This window comes from Megascapheus bottae, chromosome 14 (assembly GCF_031878675.1).
Source record: "Megascapheus bottae isolate mThoBot1 chromosome 14, mThoBot2.hap1, whole genome shotgun sequence".
Lineage (NCBI taxonomy): Eukaryota > Metazoa > Chordata > Mammalia > Rodentia > Geomyidae > Megascapheus > Megascapheus bottae.
In genome coordinates, this window is record NC_143522.1 from 14,340,061 (window position 1) to 14,358,321 (window position 18,261).

Genomic DNA, 18,261 nt, shown 5'->3' on the forward strand with positions numbered 1-18,261 from the left:
TGAATGAATATAGGCACAAGTATCTTTCTGAATATTTTTTTTTTGCCAGTCCTGGGCTTGAGCTCAGGGCCTGAGCACTGTCCTTGGACTTTCTCAAGGCTAGAGCTCTACCACTTGAGCCTCAGCACCACTTTCAGCTTTTTTCTATGTATGTGGTACCGAGGAATCGAACCCGGGTCTTCATGCATGCTAGGCAAGCACTCTACCACTAGGCCAAACTCCCAGGCCCTTTCTGAATATTTTATAAGGGCAAATGATACTTGCATGAAACGCTTGGTCATCTCAAGGAGGTTCCATTTAGTTCTTGGTGTGTACTCTTCAAACCAATAGACCTTTGGCAGTGTACAGTGTCACCATCACCCAATAGGAAAATGAAAAAAGTTATTACCCAGCAAAATGGCAGGGAAAGGGAGAAAGAGTTACATTTTAACACATTATTAAAATTAAAAGTTTTTTTTTTATTTACACGTCCGCTTCTCTCACATCTCCAGATTTCAGGCCACTACAATGGAAAGAGGGCATCATCACAGCACTCTTTGCAATTCCAGTTTATAGTAACTTGGTCGGTGGAAAAATATGGACCAACAACAGAACATGGTCAGCTCTCCCGTGAGCACCAATTCCTCTCCTCCCCTTCTCCTGTTAGCTGCGTTTGGGCAGAGAGGGATCATCAAGACCATGGGCATGCTGGGTGGACTGAGAAGGAGACTGATGGCCAGTGTGCTGAGCTGAATGAGCCAGCAAGGAGGCTCTCACCAATGCCAGCCACCAAGAAATGATCCTGGGAAACAAGGTTCAGGGTGGGGACGTCACCATTCCACCTCAGTGGCATGTCCCACCTATGATCTGCCTAGGCCAAGCAACCAAGCTTAGCACTGGAAACCTGTGAAGTGTGATGGAAAAGGCAGAGCGAGAGTAGAGTCTCCCCTTGCCTGGATGAACTCACTCAGCCTCATGCTGGCAACAAAGCAGACCTGCACTTGGAAGCACTTCAGAGCACAACCCTTCTTTGCACCTTTCATTCAACCTGCCCATCATGGCCCCAACAGAACAGAGCTTTGGGTATGGCTTCACAAAGGACAGGAACTGTGGCACGGGAACCACTTCATTCTTTACGGTCAGTATGTTACGATTCATCATACCAGAAAGAATAATGGGTTAAGGCCACTTATCACGTGTCCTATATCGTAAACAAAACCTTGTCCACAGCTCCATGCTAACCCAAGTCACCATTGCAGGGTGGACGGTGAAAGTGAAGTATCCAGCTTCATCAAAGAAGACAAGAAGAATCATTTGCAGTGGAGGGCTCCCTTTGATTCTCCCTTAGGAAAGACTATGGCAAGAAGCTATGTGGAAAACAAGACACTGGAAATGACAAAAGGATTCTGTGTAGAAGTAAGGCAAGGGGGCCTCCCATGTCTCCTGTGTGGTGGTAGTGATGTCCTAGGCTTCTGATTGGGCTGTGTGGATGGACACATGGCACTGGGCTGAGAGCCCATGTAGATAAAGCAGATGAGAAGAAGGGGCAAGCTTGTCCACATGGAAGGTATTTTGATTAGCTGGCTTAATGGATTAAGATGGCAGCTGGCTCTGAGCTTCCAGTTAAGTAGATAGCAGGGATCTTTTAAGTTCTGAGGCTGAGAAAAATCTATAGATTCTCTGCTATAACCAAGAGGAATACATGGTTTTCCTATCTCCCTCTTCATAGTCCAGACCTCTGTGAAACACTCAACAGTTCTTGTTCTTTGTAAGTCTAGGCAGTCAGAAAGGAAAACCATTACTCTCTCTCTCTAATCATACAGTTGATACAAATAGACATGAAAACCAACAGCACTAGGAATGGAAAGGCACCTTGAGAATTAGGTCATAGCAATTGACTGGCTGGCTGTGAACTGAAGATCCTCCCATCTCAGCCTCCTGAGTGCTGGGAATACACTTGGCTCATGGCAATTCTTAACATCACAAACATTTTGGCATTTAGATTTTTTTTAGGTAGTTTATTTTTATTTTTAGCCAGTCCTGGGGCTTGAACTCAGGGCCTGGGCACTGTCCTTGAGCTTCTTTTGCTCAAGGCTAGCATTCTACCATTTGAGCCACAGCATATCACTTCAGCTTTTTCTGTTGATGTGGTATTCAAGAATTGAACCCAGGGCTGCATGCATGCTAGCCAAGGACTCTACCACTCAGCCACATTCCTAGCCTTCTAGTGGTTTTGCTACAATGTTACAGATTCTTACAAAGTAAAAATTAGCCAGATTCTCTTTCTTTTCTCTTTGAAAAAGAGGAAAAACAGGGAGATAGAAGATGACACATTCATTTTTCTATTTCTCTGAGAAGTTAGAAAAATCTCTCCAAGTGTGCCATTTTTCCTCCCGTTTTCCACTAGTAAGTAGGAAGCAGAGCATAATACACTCTGGATGTTTAGCTAGACTGTATCAGTTATGTGAAACTTAGATCCTGGACCGCCATTAAGGAAGGGAAGCAATTATGTTCTCTAAGATTTCTTATTGAAATGTATGACTGAGTGCAAATGGAGAACCAGCCTGTCTGAGACAGTGATCTCCCCTGAATGTCTGTTTTCTTTGGAACTAGACTTGTAGGGAAAAAACCAAAAAACCAAACAACAACAAAACCCTAAGAACTAGAAACTATAGAAAGGTCCAATGAAAAAGGAAGGGATTAGAGACCACTGAGAATGCTCAACTTCCTGGCCTCTGAAAGAGGACTGGGGCAAACACAAAGACATTAGCGTTTGTGTAGGATGATCCTATTCATCTTCTGTGACTCTTATGTGACAGACTGGTGGCTGCTGGTGGCTCCCATCTATAATCCTAGGCTGAAGTCTGAGGATCCTAGTTTGAAGCTAGCCTGGGCAGCAAAGTCTAGGTTTCAAAAATAACTAGCAAAAGGTTGGGCCAGAGATATAGTTCAACTGGTAGAGTGCCAGCTGAACAAGCAAGCTAACTAAATGCAGGGTCTTGAGTTGAGAGGTGTGTGGGGTGGTGACTTAAACTGCTGGATCAAGTGCTGGATTTTCATCAGTCAGTAGCTTAAGGGTTCTGGAGACTAGAAAACTTTTTTTTTTTTTTTTTTTTTTTTTTTTTTGCCAGTCCTGGGCTGGGGCTCAGGGCCTGAGCACTGTACCTGGATTTTCTCAAGGCTAGGGCTCTACCACTTGAGCCACAGCACCACTTCTGGCTTTTTTGCTACGTATGTGGTACCAAGGAATCGAACCCAGGTCTTCGTGCATGCTAGGCAAGCACTCTACCACTAGGCCAAACCCCTGGCCCTAGAAAACTTTTTTTAAAAAGGGATTAAAAAAACATTGAAAGCCAAGGAAAAGGTAAAAAGTGCTATGAAGTCATCCTGCTAGGTAAAAGCTTTAAAAATAAAGATAGCTGGAAAAACTGTTTCTGATACTTTATCTGCTCTGTTTGTGATTTTGCTGTCTTCCAGCTATACATTTCCTGGCTTCTAATATGACCTGGAATGAACAACAGTAATGCCAAATAAAAAAGGATAAGAAAAAGTATAAGGATTAGTTATACCTCTACTGGCAGACTCCAACTGTCAATTTTGGAAGGAATGGTTAACTTACACCTGTTTGAATGCCTTCAGGTCAGGAATCAGGTCACTGTATGCTCTGCACTAACCACTATTCCTATGTCCCACCTTTCACCTCATTCCCAGTGGCTACATTTCATACATGTGCACGTCCTCAGAATTTAAGACAAACCATCTATGCTAGCTATGACTTGGACTCTAGGTTTAAATTCCAGTTTCAGGAATAACTAGTCATGTAAAACATACACAAAATACCTGGTCTTTAGAAAGTACAGAGGTCCTTGGCACATCATTGGAGTTTAGGCTCTTCAAAATCAGTTTGAAACTTAACTATGTATTTATCCAGAAATAACTGCACCAACAACTAAAATAAAAGTTAAAATGCCCATACTGGCAACTTAATGTGCAGTGACCTTATGCAAACCATAATAAGAAGACTACCAGGTATGCTAATTGCTTACAATTCTGTGACTTTTATAAACTCTGCCCCTATACCATTAAACAGTAACTATAGTGCAAAGTAAGTTGACATTGCAGTGGATTCTACAGAGGGAACTAGGTGTACAGGGCAGGCCAGCAATTCGCTTGATTTCACAGGACTTAGGTATCACATGCTAAGCATAGTCCCTGCATCAATGTGGTTCTTTCATTTGCCCTCTTCTGCTCAAAAAAAAAAAAAAAAAAAAAAAAAAGGTGTGAGCCAGGTGCTGGTGGCTCACGCCTATAATCTTAGCTACTCATGAAGCTGCCCTCTGAGGATCAAGGTTCAAAGCCAGCCAGGGCAGGAAAGTCCTGAAGACTCTTATTTCCAATTAATCACCAGAAAACCAGAATTGGTGCTATGTTTCAAAACACTAGAGTGCTACCCTTGACCTTGAGCAAAAGAGCTCCCAGACAGCACCCAGGCCCAGAGTTCAAGCCCCACAACAGACAAAAAAAGAAAAAAAAATCTTGGACTACCTCAAGAGCTTAGAGCTTTTAGATGTTGGGAGAGGCCAAAGAAAAAGGATACACAGAGAGTGAAAAGGAAACTTTAAAAAGAGCAGTAGTGCTCAGATGTTCCACTCCTCATGCCTGACTAATGTACAATGTCCAGGAGGAGCTGAATCAGGAATCTTCACCAACTAAAAGAATGATTTCAAAACAGACACATGTGCAAAACCACTTCCAAAACAGTCCTTTCATTCTGCTCCTAGCCCTTCCCCTACAATACTTGATAGTTTCTAAAAAGACAAGTTGATCTTGGATACAAGAATGTCAAAAGCTCTCTTCACTTAAGCTTTGGTGAAAAAGAAAACAGAATTTTTAAATAGTGGCCCTCAAATACATTCTTTGGTCAAGCAATATAAAGCTTTGTGAAAGAAGGTCCTTTACCATGAAAACAAGGGTCAAAACAGAAGAGATAGGTGATCAGAATTTCCCAAAGAAGTGTGTGTGCATGCATCTGTCATATGTACACACATATGTGCATACATACGTACGAACATATAATAGAAACATGTGGCCCATCTTGGTCCAGATGTCAGATTACAATGGTCTTAGAACATTGAGAATAGAAGAGTTACAGTACTGTTTAGGTGGGTCAGCTTCCAAGGGGCTGTTAGTAACTTTAATAGGAACAAGGTAAGTGATTTCTGAGTAGACTGACTCCTTTATCAGATTAAGTCCTAATCTGGACCCAGCCAAAGACAGTCACTATTCTGAAAAGCAGAAGGAAAGTCAGCCTCAGACATTCTGCAAGCCTCTGGTTTTCTCCAGTGTCCTGCCCCTCACCCCACAGAAGAGTATGCTATCCATACAGTGGCTTTAACTTCGGATGACAATGGTGGCGGGTGAGCTGTCTTCACCACCCACATCTGACCAGGGTGGGTGCTTCTACGGGCATACATTTTAAGTAGGAGGCAAGATGGCATTCAGATTGGACTTTGGGACAAGCCTAGACTTTGAATCTAAAGTACTTGAAAGTGAAGGAAGAAATTATTTGGTGATAGCACAAAACACGGAGCAAGACCAAAGCTTTGGGAGGTCCCTGGCCCAGGAGTTACACAAGTCTTTCAGCACTGCTGTCCTTTACCACTACTTTTCTTAAAAGGTTACCTTAAAAGAGTAGAGGGAGAAAAGTACTTTGGCTGATAACTTGACTGGTTAAGGAAGGCTTCCAGGCTGGGCAGCTTCTGAGATCGGAGTGGGGGGGGGGGGGGGAGGAAGGCGGAAGGCACTTGCTCCCTAGGGAGAGGGCCAGTGAGTCTTGAGGCTGGAGTGCTGGGGCCAGCAGTGACTGGGTCTTGACAGGCTGGGGCCCACGAGGTGGCGGGAGTGGGGAATGCCTGTGTGCTTAGCCCGACAGGCTGGGGTCAGTGTGATTTCACACGTAGAATAATTATAAAATAAAATCGATTTTTAATAGCCACAGTCACCTTTTTTTTTTCTCCAAAGGTGAGAATCAGCAAAGGAAGGGTGTGAAGCAGTTGTAGGGTTTTTGTTTCGTTTTGTTTTTACTATTTACAAAACGCCATTAGAGTGGAGGTGGCCACCTTCAGTAGCTGAGGAAACGTCCTTCACATGAGGTGGTCGCACAAGTGTGATCCTGGAACTGGCTCGGAAAGGCCACACACTGTCCGGGCTTAGAAAACCCCTGCAGGGAGCACCAGAAAGGCTCAGTCTTCTGTCTCCTCGTATGTAGTCTCATCGAAGGGCCGGTCTAGAAGAGGCACCAACCGATGACGGGAATACTTCAGCTGCAGCAGGTCCCCAACTTCATCTATCTCCTTTAAAGCCTAAAATACAGGAGGCAAGACAGAGGTAAGTTTCAGCCCACAGGACACAGGCTGCCTAGTGCTTTGTTGGGTTCAAATCATTTGGTATGTACTCAGATCAGACTTCATACAGCTGTAGAAAATGCTGCTTCTGACCATGCCCTCAGGCCAGTCAAGACTAATGGGTTACATACGCAGCAAGGATGCAGGCTGAAGGGTCTAATTCATCAAGGTCTAATCATCCTGGTAGAAAAGGGAAGATGCTGCCTGAGTGTGGCTGCCTAAGTTTCCTAACATTGTGCAGACATGTTCAATCTTGTCAGGCACTGATGGCTCACTCATATAATCCTAGCTGCTTGGGAGGCAGACAATAGAGGGATCATGGTTCTAGGACCAAAAACAGAAAAACATTTACAAGACTCTTATCTCAAAATTAAAAAGCGGGGCCGGGAGCATAGCCTAGTGGTAGCATGCTCTTCTAACATGCAACAACAACAAGCCCTGGGTTGGATTCCTTGGTACCACATACTCAGAAAAGCCAGAAGTGATGCTGTGGCTCAAGTGGTAGAGCTCTAGCATTGAGCAAAAAGTGGTAAGGCACTAGTCATGAAAGCATGAGATTCTGAGTTCAACCCCACACTATCAGAGAAAAATAGGCAATCCTATATCTAAACAATTCCGTATGAAATGTTCATCTCAAATTTCAGAAATGATTACCAGTTTAAATACATGTTTTCCTGTTCTTTAATTTTAAAAATCAGTGTTTTAATGAAATTTTTACTTATCTATTATCAAGAATATTATGTCATTTGCAGGGAAATGGATGGAATTAGAATAAATCCTGTCAAGTGGGGTGAGCCAAGCTCAGAGAGACAAACAGCACATGTTCTCTCTCATATGTGAAATCTAGATCCAAACTACAACTGGACATGATTTCTATAGATAAAGAGGCCTCCACAGAGGACTCAGGCATCACACAGACTAAAGGAAGATTCTCTTACAGGAGGAACCCAACTCCTTTGAACATTTTAAAATACTATTCACTGAAATGAATTCAAGGAAATGGAAGCATGGGTTTTTTTTTTTTTGGCATTATTGTCTGTTTTTGCCTTTGTTTTTTCTTTTCTGGAGCAAAGAAGAGGTATGGAAAGGAGAAAGGGTGAGTAAATGCAGTCATGGTATTCCATATATACTATGTGGATAATGAACTATGTAGCTCGTGGGCAGGGATGGGAGGGAGAAACTGGGAGAAAGCGAAGGAAGGGGTGACATTGTCCAAAATAATAAATGTTTTCATTATCTGAAATGGTAATCCTTCTGTACAACATCTTACTAATAACAATAAAATTATATTTAAAAGTCAGTATTTGAAGAAAGAGCAAAACCTACCAAGAACACTTCTTATGCATTTTAATATAAGAAAAAATATTCTTAATTCAAGAATGTGCAAGACATAACACAATTAAGAGCTGGACTCCAGTATGCTATCAGATCAGTGGAGCTATTGAGATGGCTAATTGAAAACTCCATGTAGAATCAAGTTAAGACTGAACCCATGGAAAAACCCATTAACCACTTAGTTCCTTGAACTCTGATATAGGACTTATTAATTTAAAATGAAGCTCCACAGGACAGGTGGCCATCCTTATCATCCTAGCTACTCAGGAGTCTGACATCTGGAGGATCATGGTCTGAAGCTACCCCAGGCTTTTAGAAAAAGCACATGAGATTCCATCTCCAAAATAACGAGCAAAAGGCCAGGCTGGAATTATGGGAGAGGTAGAGCAGCAGCTAAGAGAGTAAGCAAGACAAGTGAGCAAAAGCTCCCCTCCCCACCACCACCCCAACAAAAATTCCAATGTAAACAATGGCCATTACACATTACTCTTGTAGTGAAGACTTTATTAATAAGGGGTACTCTTCAGATTCCAGCAAGAGGTCTGGGAAGATGTTTGGCCTGGGCAAGTTTCCTTTATGTACAGAGGTGACAAGAAAGTAACAGTTGGCCAGTCAAGAAGGAGAGAAGGCTCAGGAGAGAAAATATAGTTGTAACATATAAAAGCAAGCTTGGAAACAGCTGGAGTAGAGGTCTAGCCAGGAACCAGTGGCTCACACCTGTAATCCTAGTTACTCAGGAGGCTGAGATCTGAGGATCAAGGTTCAAAGCCAGCCCAGGCACAAAAGTCTGTAAGCCTTTTATGTCCAATTAACCACCAGAAAACCAGAAGTGGCGCCGTGGCTCAAGGGGTAGAGTGTTAGCGTTCAGCTGAAGAGCTCAGGGACAGTGCCCAGGCCCCGAGTTCAAGCCCCATAACGGGAGGGAGGGAGGGAGGGAGGGAGGGAGAGGGAGAGAGAGAGGGAGAGGGAGAGGGAGAGGGAGAGGGAGAGGGAGAGGGAGAGGGAGAGGGAGAGGGAGAGGGGGAGGGAGAGAGAGAGAGAGAGAGAGAGAGAGAGAGAGAGAGAGAGAGAGAGAGAGAGAGAGAGAGAGAGAGAGCGAGCGCGCGCGCATGCCCTACAACTACAGAATTCATAAGGAGAGAATGATACAGGATGAACTGAAGCTATGCATAGCTGTCTGGGCTACACACAGTGAGTTCTAGGTTAGCTTGGGCTATGCAGAAAACTCAAAACAAAATATAACAAAGAAGGGACCAGGAGTTTGGCCTAGTGGTAGAGTGCTTGCCTAGCATGCACGAAGATCTGGGTTCGATTCCTTGGTCCCGCATACACAGAAAAAAGCCGGAAATAGTGCTGAGGCTCAAGTGGTAGAGCTCTAGCCTTGAGAAAGTCCAAGGACAGTGCTCAGGCCCTGAGCTTATTAAGCCCAGGACTGGCAAAAACAACAACAACAACAATATATATATATATATATATATATATTTATATATATATTATATATATATATAAAAGAAGCAGCTGATAGATTTTCTCCAGAGCTCTGACACTGGTTTAGTAGGTGATGCCTCTGACTATGATTGTCTTATGTCAGTTTTAAGTAGCATTGTATACCTCTGCTCTGTCTTATTAGCAAGGCTCTTCAGTGCTTAAAGAATGACAGGTTCAGGGCTGATTAATTTATATACAGCTCCTTTTAGTGTTGATATATATATATATATGCCAAGGTAAAAGTACTTGCCGTATCAAGTATTTCTTTGGTATGAGCTGCGGACAGGCAAAACCTGGCTCTCGACTCAATAATTGGGGTTGCAGGAAATCCCACCACCACTACACCAATGTTCCGCTTCAGCATCTCCCGTCCAAAGGCTCTGCATGGGAAAACCAAGGAAAAGAAAGCAGAAAGTTAATAAAGGATGTGGTACAATCACAGTAACTTCTTGTCCCAAGTGATTTAATGTTGGGGCCGAGTAACGCCATGTCTAATAACTTTCTGCTGAGACAAGGCAAGGCGCAAGAGGCAGGGCGCAAGACTTAATTACAATTGGTTACAAATGTGTTACTGTTTATCACTCTCTGCTGGGACCTAGAGTGAGGGGATATTAGCTGGAGGGACTTCCTCAGGAGGGGGGTTTATTGGAGAGAGATTTTCCTGCCTTGATGAAGCTGCATGACGTCTCTGTCTCTGTTCGTGCTCTGGGGAAGGAAGGCTGAGTGCGAGAGGACAGTGGGCCCTCTCCTCTTGCGGCTCATCCTGGTCAGGGCATGTTTTTCCCCATCCCTCCTACTAGTCGAGAGGGACTGGGGACGAAGGACCCCGACAATTTAATCTCTTTGGTGATAGAGAGACATTTTAATGGCATTTCCCTAAAGTGATTTAAGATTATTGACTTAAAAAGTGTCTTCAGCCAGGTGTGGTGATACACACATCCATAATCTTAGTTATTTGGGAAGATGAGGCAGGGCTATTGCAAGTTTAAAGCCAGCATTGGCAAAGGATGTAGCAAGAACCCATCTCAAAAGCAAAATAGGTTGGATATGCTGGCTCATGTCTATAATTCTACCAACTTTGGAGGAGATGGGGAGAGCTAAGGTCCAATGGGGCATAAGGTCAGGGAGGCTCTATCCTAATAAATAAGTTAGATGTGGTAGCACATACTGAGGGTCCCAGTGATATGGGTGGCCACGGGCAGGTGAACTGCAGTAAGGTACTGGGTCTGGGCTTGAAAAATAACTAAAATCAAACACATACAAAGGGTGGAGTGTTGCTCAAGTGGCAGAGTATCTAGCAAGCTTTGGACCCTGAGCTGAAACCCCCATACACCACCAAAAACTATAAAAATAAACCCCAGTGATAAAATGTTTGCTTAGCATGAACAAAGGCCTGGATTCAATCCACAGCACCAAAGAAAGAAGAGAAAAAAAAAAAGCACTCACAAAATTGACTACATGATTCAGAGGCTCCAAGGGGAACCTGAGTAAAAACTGCTGTCCTCTAAACAAAAAACAACTTAAGATCTGAGGACAGAGGATTTGTGTAACATGGACATTTTCTGCCATTGTGAATCATGGCAGGATGACTCCTGGCTCTAGACCAGGCATTTCTCTGACTTGGGAGAAAGCTGCCTTCAGGACACAGGTTGCTCTTGATCTTTGCCAGGCCAGCTGGCATCCTTGTTTCAGCTGATTACCCAGACTATGCTATTCATGTTCAACAACAACTCTGCCCCAAGCCAGCTGTTTTGTGGTCGTACTCCACATCTGTATCTTGTCTATGGCCTTACTCTGCATCTGAATCTTGACTGAACAACCAATTCTAACTTTCTTTTAATTTCTGCTTGTCAAATTATGTCATTTTGTCTTTTCTTGTTGATCTACCTTCTTTTCTACTTTTTGCTTAATTTGTTTGCAGCATTTGTTTGGAAATAAAATGTCCAGCACGTCTGAATGCTAGTCTGTTCCTACTCTCCCAGTACCAGGACATGGCTGTGCACCTCCCCTGTGTCAGTACCTACTCCCAAACTGCTGAATGCTTTACTCCAATTCTTTCCCTTCCTCCCTGATTCTTGACCATCATGCACACTGTCACTTTTGCTTGTGTAGACACATTAGACACAGCTTTCTAAAGTCTTCCAGATCTGATAATCCTCTAGTATATGATACCTCCATTGAAAGAAAAATAAGAAAATCTCCACCACTTCTTCCAGAGACCAAACTGCCAACTGCCCCATGACGTGATGTTGAAAACTGAGCTTCTCATCTCAGACAGTACCTCTTCCCCCATGCTTCTGGACTCCTCCTCTCTGACTGACATGGGCTATGGTGGGCAAAGGAGAGTAAAAAATGAATAAAGATATCTGCTTCTGTTCCTTTAATGAGCTACAACTTGAGAAATGATCCTTATCCAAGTTCATATTGAAGATTTGGCTTAAAATGAGCTCAGCAGAGCCTGTGGCTGATGGCTCTTGTTGGCAATTCTAGCTTCTCAGGAGACTAACATCTGAGAATCACAGTATGAAGTCATCCTGGGCAGAAAGTGAGACTTAGCTCCAATTAACCACCAAAAAAAGCTGGAAATGGGGCTGTGGCTCAAGTGGTAGAGTAGTAGCCTTGTGCAAAAATGTTCAGAGACATCACCCAGGCTCTGAGTTCAAGTTTCAAGAGCGGAACAAACATAAAAAAGTTACTTATCAATAGTATCTCACTTTGTTATCTGATATATTGAATTTATTCGTATTTGGATATTTGAAATTTGATAGGGAAGGGGGGAAAACCAAGCGGGTGGGGGGGTTGGGGGGGGAGGGAAACGGGTACCAAGACATGTGAAAGGGTATCAATGTATGTGAATTAATGCACCTTCTATCTGGCAAATATCATGTAATCCTTTTACTAATTACAATTAAAAAAAAAAAAGTTCTTTAGCCGGGTGCCACTGGCTCAAACCTGTAATCCTACTCTGGAGGCTGAGATCTGAGGATCATGGTTCAAAGTCAGCCTGGGCAGGAAAGTCTATGAGATTCTTCATCACCACTAAAAACTACTAAAAAGCCAGAACTACTACTAAAAGCCCTAGGACTGCCTTGAACTGGGCCGTTGCTCATTTGGTAGACCACTTGTCCCCAATTCAATCTCTAACAATAAAAAAAATCATACACAGAAAATCAAAAACCATGTTCTTTTAGCACTTGGGAAGCTAAGACAGAAGAATCTCTTGAGCTCAGGAGTTTATGACCAGCCCGAGAAACATAAGCAAGAGCTGCCACAAAATCAACCAACCAACCAACAACAACAAAACAAAACAAAGCAAAAGAACCTCCCCCACAAAAAAAGAACTTTTCTTATTAAAGCTATAGTTACGCAGACTATTCCTTTATTCTATAACTTGGGAAATTCTGCATATAATTACAATCATACTTATGATTCTGCTGGTTTCAAATGTCTTTGGAGTTTATTATACAAATGGACTTTTCAAGTCCACTGGAAAGTATTCCAGGGTGAGGCAAGGAAGCTGCTGTGGTATCATCAGCACATATGCTAAGTTCCCAGTTTCCAGGAGCATCAGACCTGTGACCCAGAAGTAGCATGTTCTTGCATGCAGCCTTTGCAAAGATGCTCTGTCTCCAAATGCTGACACACTCTTCCACACAGCTTGCTACCTGCCCACCCATGCGATGCCTTCTATCCCTAGAGTGTGGCCTATTTTTCTACCTTCTAGCACAACATGCATATTTATTATGTTCATCAGAGTCTTGTCCCTGGCAGTATAAGTTCCATTAAGAATAGGGATTTGTACCGCTTTGCTCAATGATCTATGGCAAGCATTTGGAAGAGTGTGTATTTAGTATGCTCAATTCAAATGTTTGTTTAGTGGAAGAATAACAAGTTCATATTTTGCAATTTGGAATCCAACTTTGGCCAATCTATCAAATGAAGATCAACACAACTAGGATAAGACAATTTTCCCTAGCAAAATACTGAAGCCCAAGTCTCACAGCACAGGTGCTAGAGTCTGACCCACAACCAAACACACCCGATTTTGGCTGGCATGTAGAGCATGAGAGGCACCACCGGGGAATCTTCATTTCCATAGATGATGAAGCCCATTTCCTTCAGGCGTCTCCTGAAATACCTCGTGTTCTCGGCTAACTGCTGCACACATTCTTTGCCTAGAAGATTGGGGGAGAAGAAAACAAAATACTGAAGAAGAAAAAAAAAAAGAGTTGGACAAGAATCAACCTTCTACCTCTCTTCTATGTTTTCTATCTAATTCGGACTACATTTTGCCTACAACAACAAACTATTTTTGCATAGTAAACTGAATGGAAAACAAATATATATGGCTTACCTTTTTTTTTTTTTTTTAATTTAGTCATTCCAGCTAGCTACTAACAGTACTATTCTTTTCTTTTTGGCCAGTCCTGGAGCTTGAATTTGGGGCCTGAGTGCTGTCCCTAGGCTTTTTCCTCAAGGCTAGTGCTCTACCATATTAGCCAGAACACCACTTCCAGCTTTTCTATGTATGTAGTACCGAGGAATTGAACCCAGGTCTTTGTGCATGCTAGGCAAGCAAGCGCTCTACCACTAAGCCAAACTTCCGGCTCCCAGTACTTTTGTTTTTTTGTTTTTTTGTTTTTTTTGCCAGTCCTGGGCTTGAGCTCAGGGCCTGAGCACTGTCCTTGGACTTTCTCAAGGTTAGAGCTCTACCACTTGAGCCTCAGCACCACTTCTGGCTTTTATCTATGTATGTGGTACCAAGGAATCGAACCCGGGTCTTCATGCATGCTAGGCAAGCACTTTAACCACTAGGCCAAACTCCCGGCCCCAGTACTTTTGTTTTTTTTCTCTAACTTCTGGTGCTGCCCATATAACAGAACCTTTTGCATGCTAAAGTACACTGAGCTATGCTGTTAACTAAAGAGTGTTAGGTCTTCCCTTGATTCTCACCCCTTGAACCCTGGAAATCCCTGCCCAGCACCTGTAACCCTGGTAACTGGCATGTCTGGGGGCAGTAGGAGGCCCCCCAGTCTGAGGTATTTCCCCATCCTCTGAGGTCACATCCACTTCCGCTGTGGCTATACCTTCTCCCCCTATATAATCTCTCTCTTCCCGCCATAAGCTCTCTTGCTCGCCCGACTCCATCTTGGGCGGCAGGAGGTCTGCTCTTTCCTTACATAATAAACCCTCTTCTGAACTGCATGGGGTTTCCTTTCAGCAGACCTTACAGAGTGTAGATTTTATACTAAGATAAAAAACAAAGGTTAAAGACTACTGATTGTATGGTGCATTCACATCCCTGTATAATTTCAGTCATCCACCACTGCTGGCAGAAGGCAGGCTGCTTACCACCTTCGCTTCATAGACTTACTGACTCAGTGACACGGGAGGAAGAGCATTGCTAAGGAAACACACCAGGCCTCCCAGCTTCCACATTCATTCCACCTAGCCACACTGCGGACACGTCTATGTAAGCCAGAGGTAAAGCTATGTTAGCCTCAAAATTTCCCCTTTAAAATCTTTACTTTTTCATGGTTGTTATTATGCATTATGTGGGAAATGAACTATGAAACTTATGGGCAGAGATGAGGGGGGGAAATGGATGACACTGTCTAAAAGAGAAATGTATGAACACCTCAAATATGAAATGGCAATTCCTTAATAATAATCACAGAATTATGTTTTGTTTGTTTGTTTTGTCAGTCATTGGGCTTGAACTCTGGTCCTGGGAGCTGTCCCTGAGCTTTTCAGTTTAAGGCTACCACCCTACCTCTGGGCCTGGGCATTGTCCCTGAGCTCTTCAGTTCAAGGCCACAGCGCCACTTCCCCTTTTCTAGTGATTAATTGGAGATAAGAATCTCATCTTCTTTGGTGTCCAGGCTGGCTTTGAACTGCCATACTTAGACCACAGACTTCTGAGTAGCTAGGATTACAGGCATGAGCCACCACAGTAGAATCATGTATTTTTTAAATCTTTACTTTGTATTACTGTTTTCTTCAAACTTACCAGATAGCATTAGCCTCTGTATTAATGCAAAATCACATTCTAACCCTATTTTGGTCATCTTCCCTAAAACACAAAGAGATTAAAACAAATGTTTTTCTAGTTGCTGACTAAATATTTAGCCAATTGCTAACAGCTATTTTAGCTCAATCTATCAACTAATGTCTAAAGCTGGGCATGGTGACTCACGCTTGTAATCCTAGCTACTCAGGAAGCTGAGATCTGAGGATCTCAATTCAAAGACAGTCCAGGCACTAAAGTCTGTAAGACTCTTATCTCCAATTAACCACTAGAAAACCAAAATGGTGGTGTGGTTCAAGGGGTAGAGCAGTAGCCTTGAGCTGAAGAGCTTAGGGACAGCCTTCAGGCTCAGAGTTCAAACCCTAGGACCAACAAAAACCAAAACAAAACAAAAAACTGTTTCCTGACCAGGGTTCGATTCCTCGGTACCACATACATAGAAAAAAGCCAGAAGTGGTGCTGAGGCTCAAGTGGTAGAGCTCTAGCCTTGAGAAAATCCAAGGACAGTGCTCAGGCCCTGAGCTCAAGCCCAGGACTGGCAAAAAAAAAAAAAAAAAACCTGTTTCCTACCCACCTATCCACTACCCCTTGCCTTTTTTCCAGTCCTGGGCACTATCCTGAGCTTCTTTTTTGCTCAAGGCTAGCAGTATATCATTTAAGCCACAGTGCTACTTCCAGCTTTTGTTTTTGTGGTACTGGGGAATTGAACCCAGGGCTTCACACATGCTAGGCAAGCACTCTACCACTAAGCCACCACATTCCCCGCCCTTTGATAGTTCTTTTCTTTTTTTGGTCATGGGACTTGAACTCTGAGCCTGGGTGTTGTCCCTGAGCTATTCAGCTCAAGGTTACCAACCTACCTCTAGAGGCATAGAACTACTTCAGCTTTCTGGTGATGAACTGGAGATAAGAGTCTCACAGACTAATTTTTAGTCCCTGAGCTGGCTTTGAATCATAATCCTCAGAACTTGGCCTCCTGAGTAGCCAGGATTACAGGCGTAAGCCACCCTGCCTGGCAACAGTTCTTTTAAAAATGAGAGTTTCATGAGAGTTTCTGCAGACTGAAGCCTCCTGAGTAGATAGGATTACAATAGGAGTGATAAATCAGTGTACCGCTCTAAGGAGTTTTCTTAAAATTGAAGCAAATATCTGGTATAACACAGATGTAAGAAGAGGGTTTAGCACTGCCTTAAAAAAAAAATTAAAAAAGCAACTAACTCTTAAGATTTTCATTCTTGCTTCAGAAAGAACACAGATGGATCTAAGAGGACCAGATTCTTCATTTCAAACATAAATCTTTACTTTTAAGGGTAATAAAAAACATGAAAACAATTGAGGAAAAAAACCTGTACTGATTATCTAGAACTTTACAAATGAACCTCACTGGGTGGCTGTCCTTTTGAACTTCTTTACTATGGTTTGTTAGGATAAAGCCATTTTTAGAACCTCCAACTATAAAATAGCTCAGCATCACGGAGATAGAGAAAAGTACATGTGTATAGTTTAGTAGAAATCTTTTAGTCCTCAGATTCTTTTTTTTTTTTTTGATAGAGACTGAGGAACTTAGGGCCTCAAGTTTGCTTTAGACAAGCCTATTTTAGAGATGGAGTCTAGCAAACTTTTCTGCCTGGACTGGCACCCGACCATGATTGTCGAGATCTCATCCTCCTAAGTAATGAGGATGAGTACTTCTCCCAGTACTAGGCTTTTCCTTATTTATTAAACAGGGTCTCAGATTTAGGCCTGGGCCAGTCTGGACCATGATCTTCCTGTTTATGCCTCCTGAATACTGGGTGACAGATGTCTACCAGTCAGCTCAGCTTTTAATTGGTTTAGATGGGGGGAGAAGGGATGTCCTGGTGAACTTTTTGCCAGAGCTGGCTTCAACTCCCTCTTTTACTATTTTATGCTTAATATTTAAATTTAATTTCTCATCTTTATTTGTTCCAAAGGTCTTACTTTTACTGTTTGGAAGTTGGCTCTAATAGTTTACTTTGTTTGGATTATACTGAGATAGAAAAAGGAAGACATTTTACTCCTGTGGCTTTTCTTTAAAAACAACAACAACAACAAAAAAAACCAATTAACTCTTTTCCAAGATATTGTATACCAGATCAAGACAAAGTGTATTCTCTACTGAAAAACTTTAGTACCCTCAATATCTCCTCTATCTATCTTAAGATGTGTGTCCCCTGAAATATAAAAATATAAATAGAGAGTCTGGGAGTTTGGCTTAGTGGTACAGTGCTTGCTTAGCATGCATGAAGATCCAGGTTCAATTCCTCAGTACCACATACATAGAAAAAAAAAGTCAGAAGTGGTGCTGAGACTCAAGTGGTAGAGCTCTAGCCTTGAGAAAGTCCAAGGACAGAGCTCAAGCCTGGGAGAGTGGGAGAGAGAGAGATTATTTCTTAGAGACTTTTTTTTTTCTGGGTCATGGGGCTTGAACTCGGCTCGGCCTGGGCACTGTCCCTGAGCTCTTCAGTTCAAGGCTACTGCCCTACCCTTAAGTCAAGCCGCACTTCCCATTTTCTAGAGGTTAACTGGAGATAAGAGTTTCAGGTCCTTTTGTGCCCAGGCTGGCTTTGAACCTTGATCCTCAGATCTCAGCCCCCTAGTAGCTAGGATTACAGGCGTGGGCCATCTGCTGGCTAAAGATTTTTTCTTTCTTTCTTTCTTTTTTTTTTTTTTTTTACAAATGGGTAATACAGATAAGTCAAAGAGTACGCAAACTATGTTGTCAAAGGCTGATCTCATAGGAATTACAGCTCTTAGCACTGAGTCTCTTTAAGGCAAAAAAAAAAAATATACGTAAATACCAAGAACAGTGCCAGGTCAATAAATGTTACTTTGCCTTTTGGCAAGAAATTAATTCCTAGTATTTTGCTTCAGTAGTACATTGCTAAATGTTACCCCATCAATTGCTAACCTGTGCTACTGCATATCTATCATAAGTAAATGGAGAAATACTTCAATTAACTTGGCATCATTCTACATTATGCCACTATAGCTAACTATGGTCTGAGG

The 18,261-nt window shown here is 42.6% G+C and overlaps 1 protein-coding gene across 1 annotated transcript in view; it reads right to left on the reverse strand.

Moving 5' to 3' along the window:
- Positions 1-5,944: 5,944 nt before the first annotated feature.
- Positions 5,945-18,261, reverse strand: part of Sptlc2 (serine palmitoyltransferase long chain base subunit 2) — an 87,906-nt gene continuing 75,589 nt past the window's right edge. Inside the window, exons 10-12 of the mRNA XM_090344608.1 lie at positions 13,246-13,381; positions 9,457-9,586; positions 5,945-6,341 (exon numbers count right to left, since the gene is read on the reverse strand). Of these exons, the coding sequence (XP_090200734.1) occupies positions 6,222-6,341; positions 9,457-9,586; positions 13,246-13,381 (386 nt within the window). The 3' untranslated portion in view covers positions 5,945-6,221. The remainder of the gene's footprint in view (positions 6,342-9,456; positions 9,587-13,245; positions 13,382-18,261) is intronic.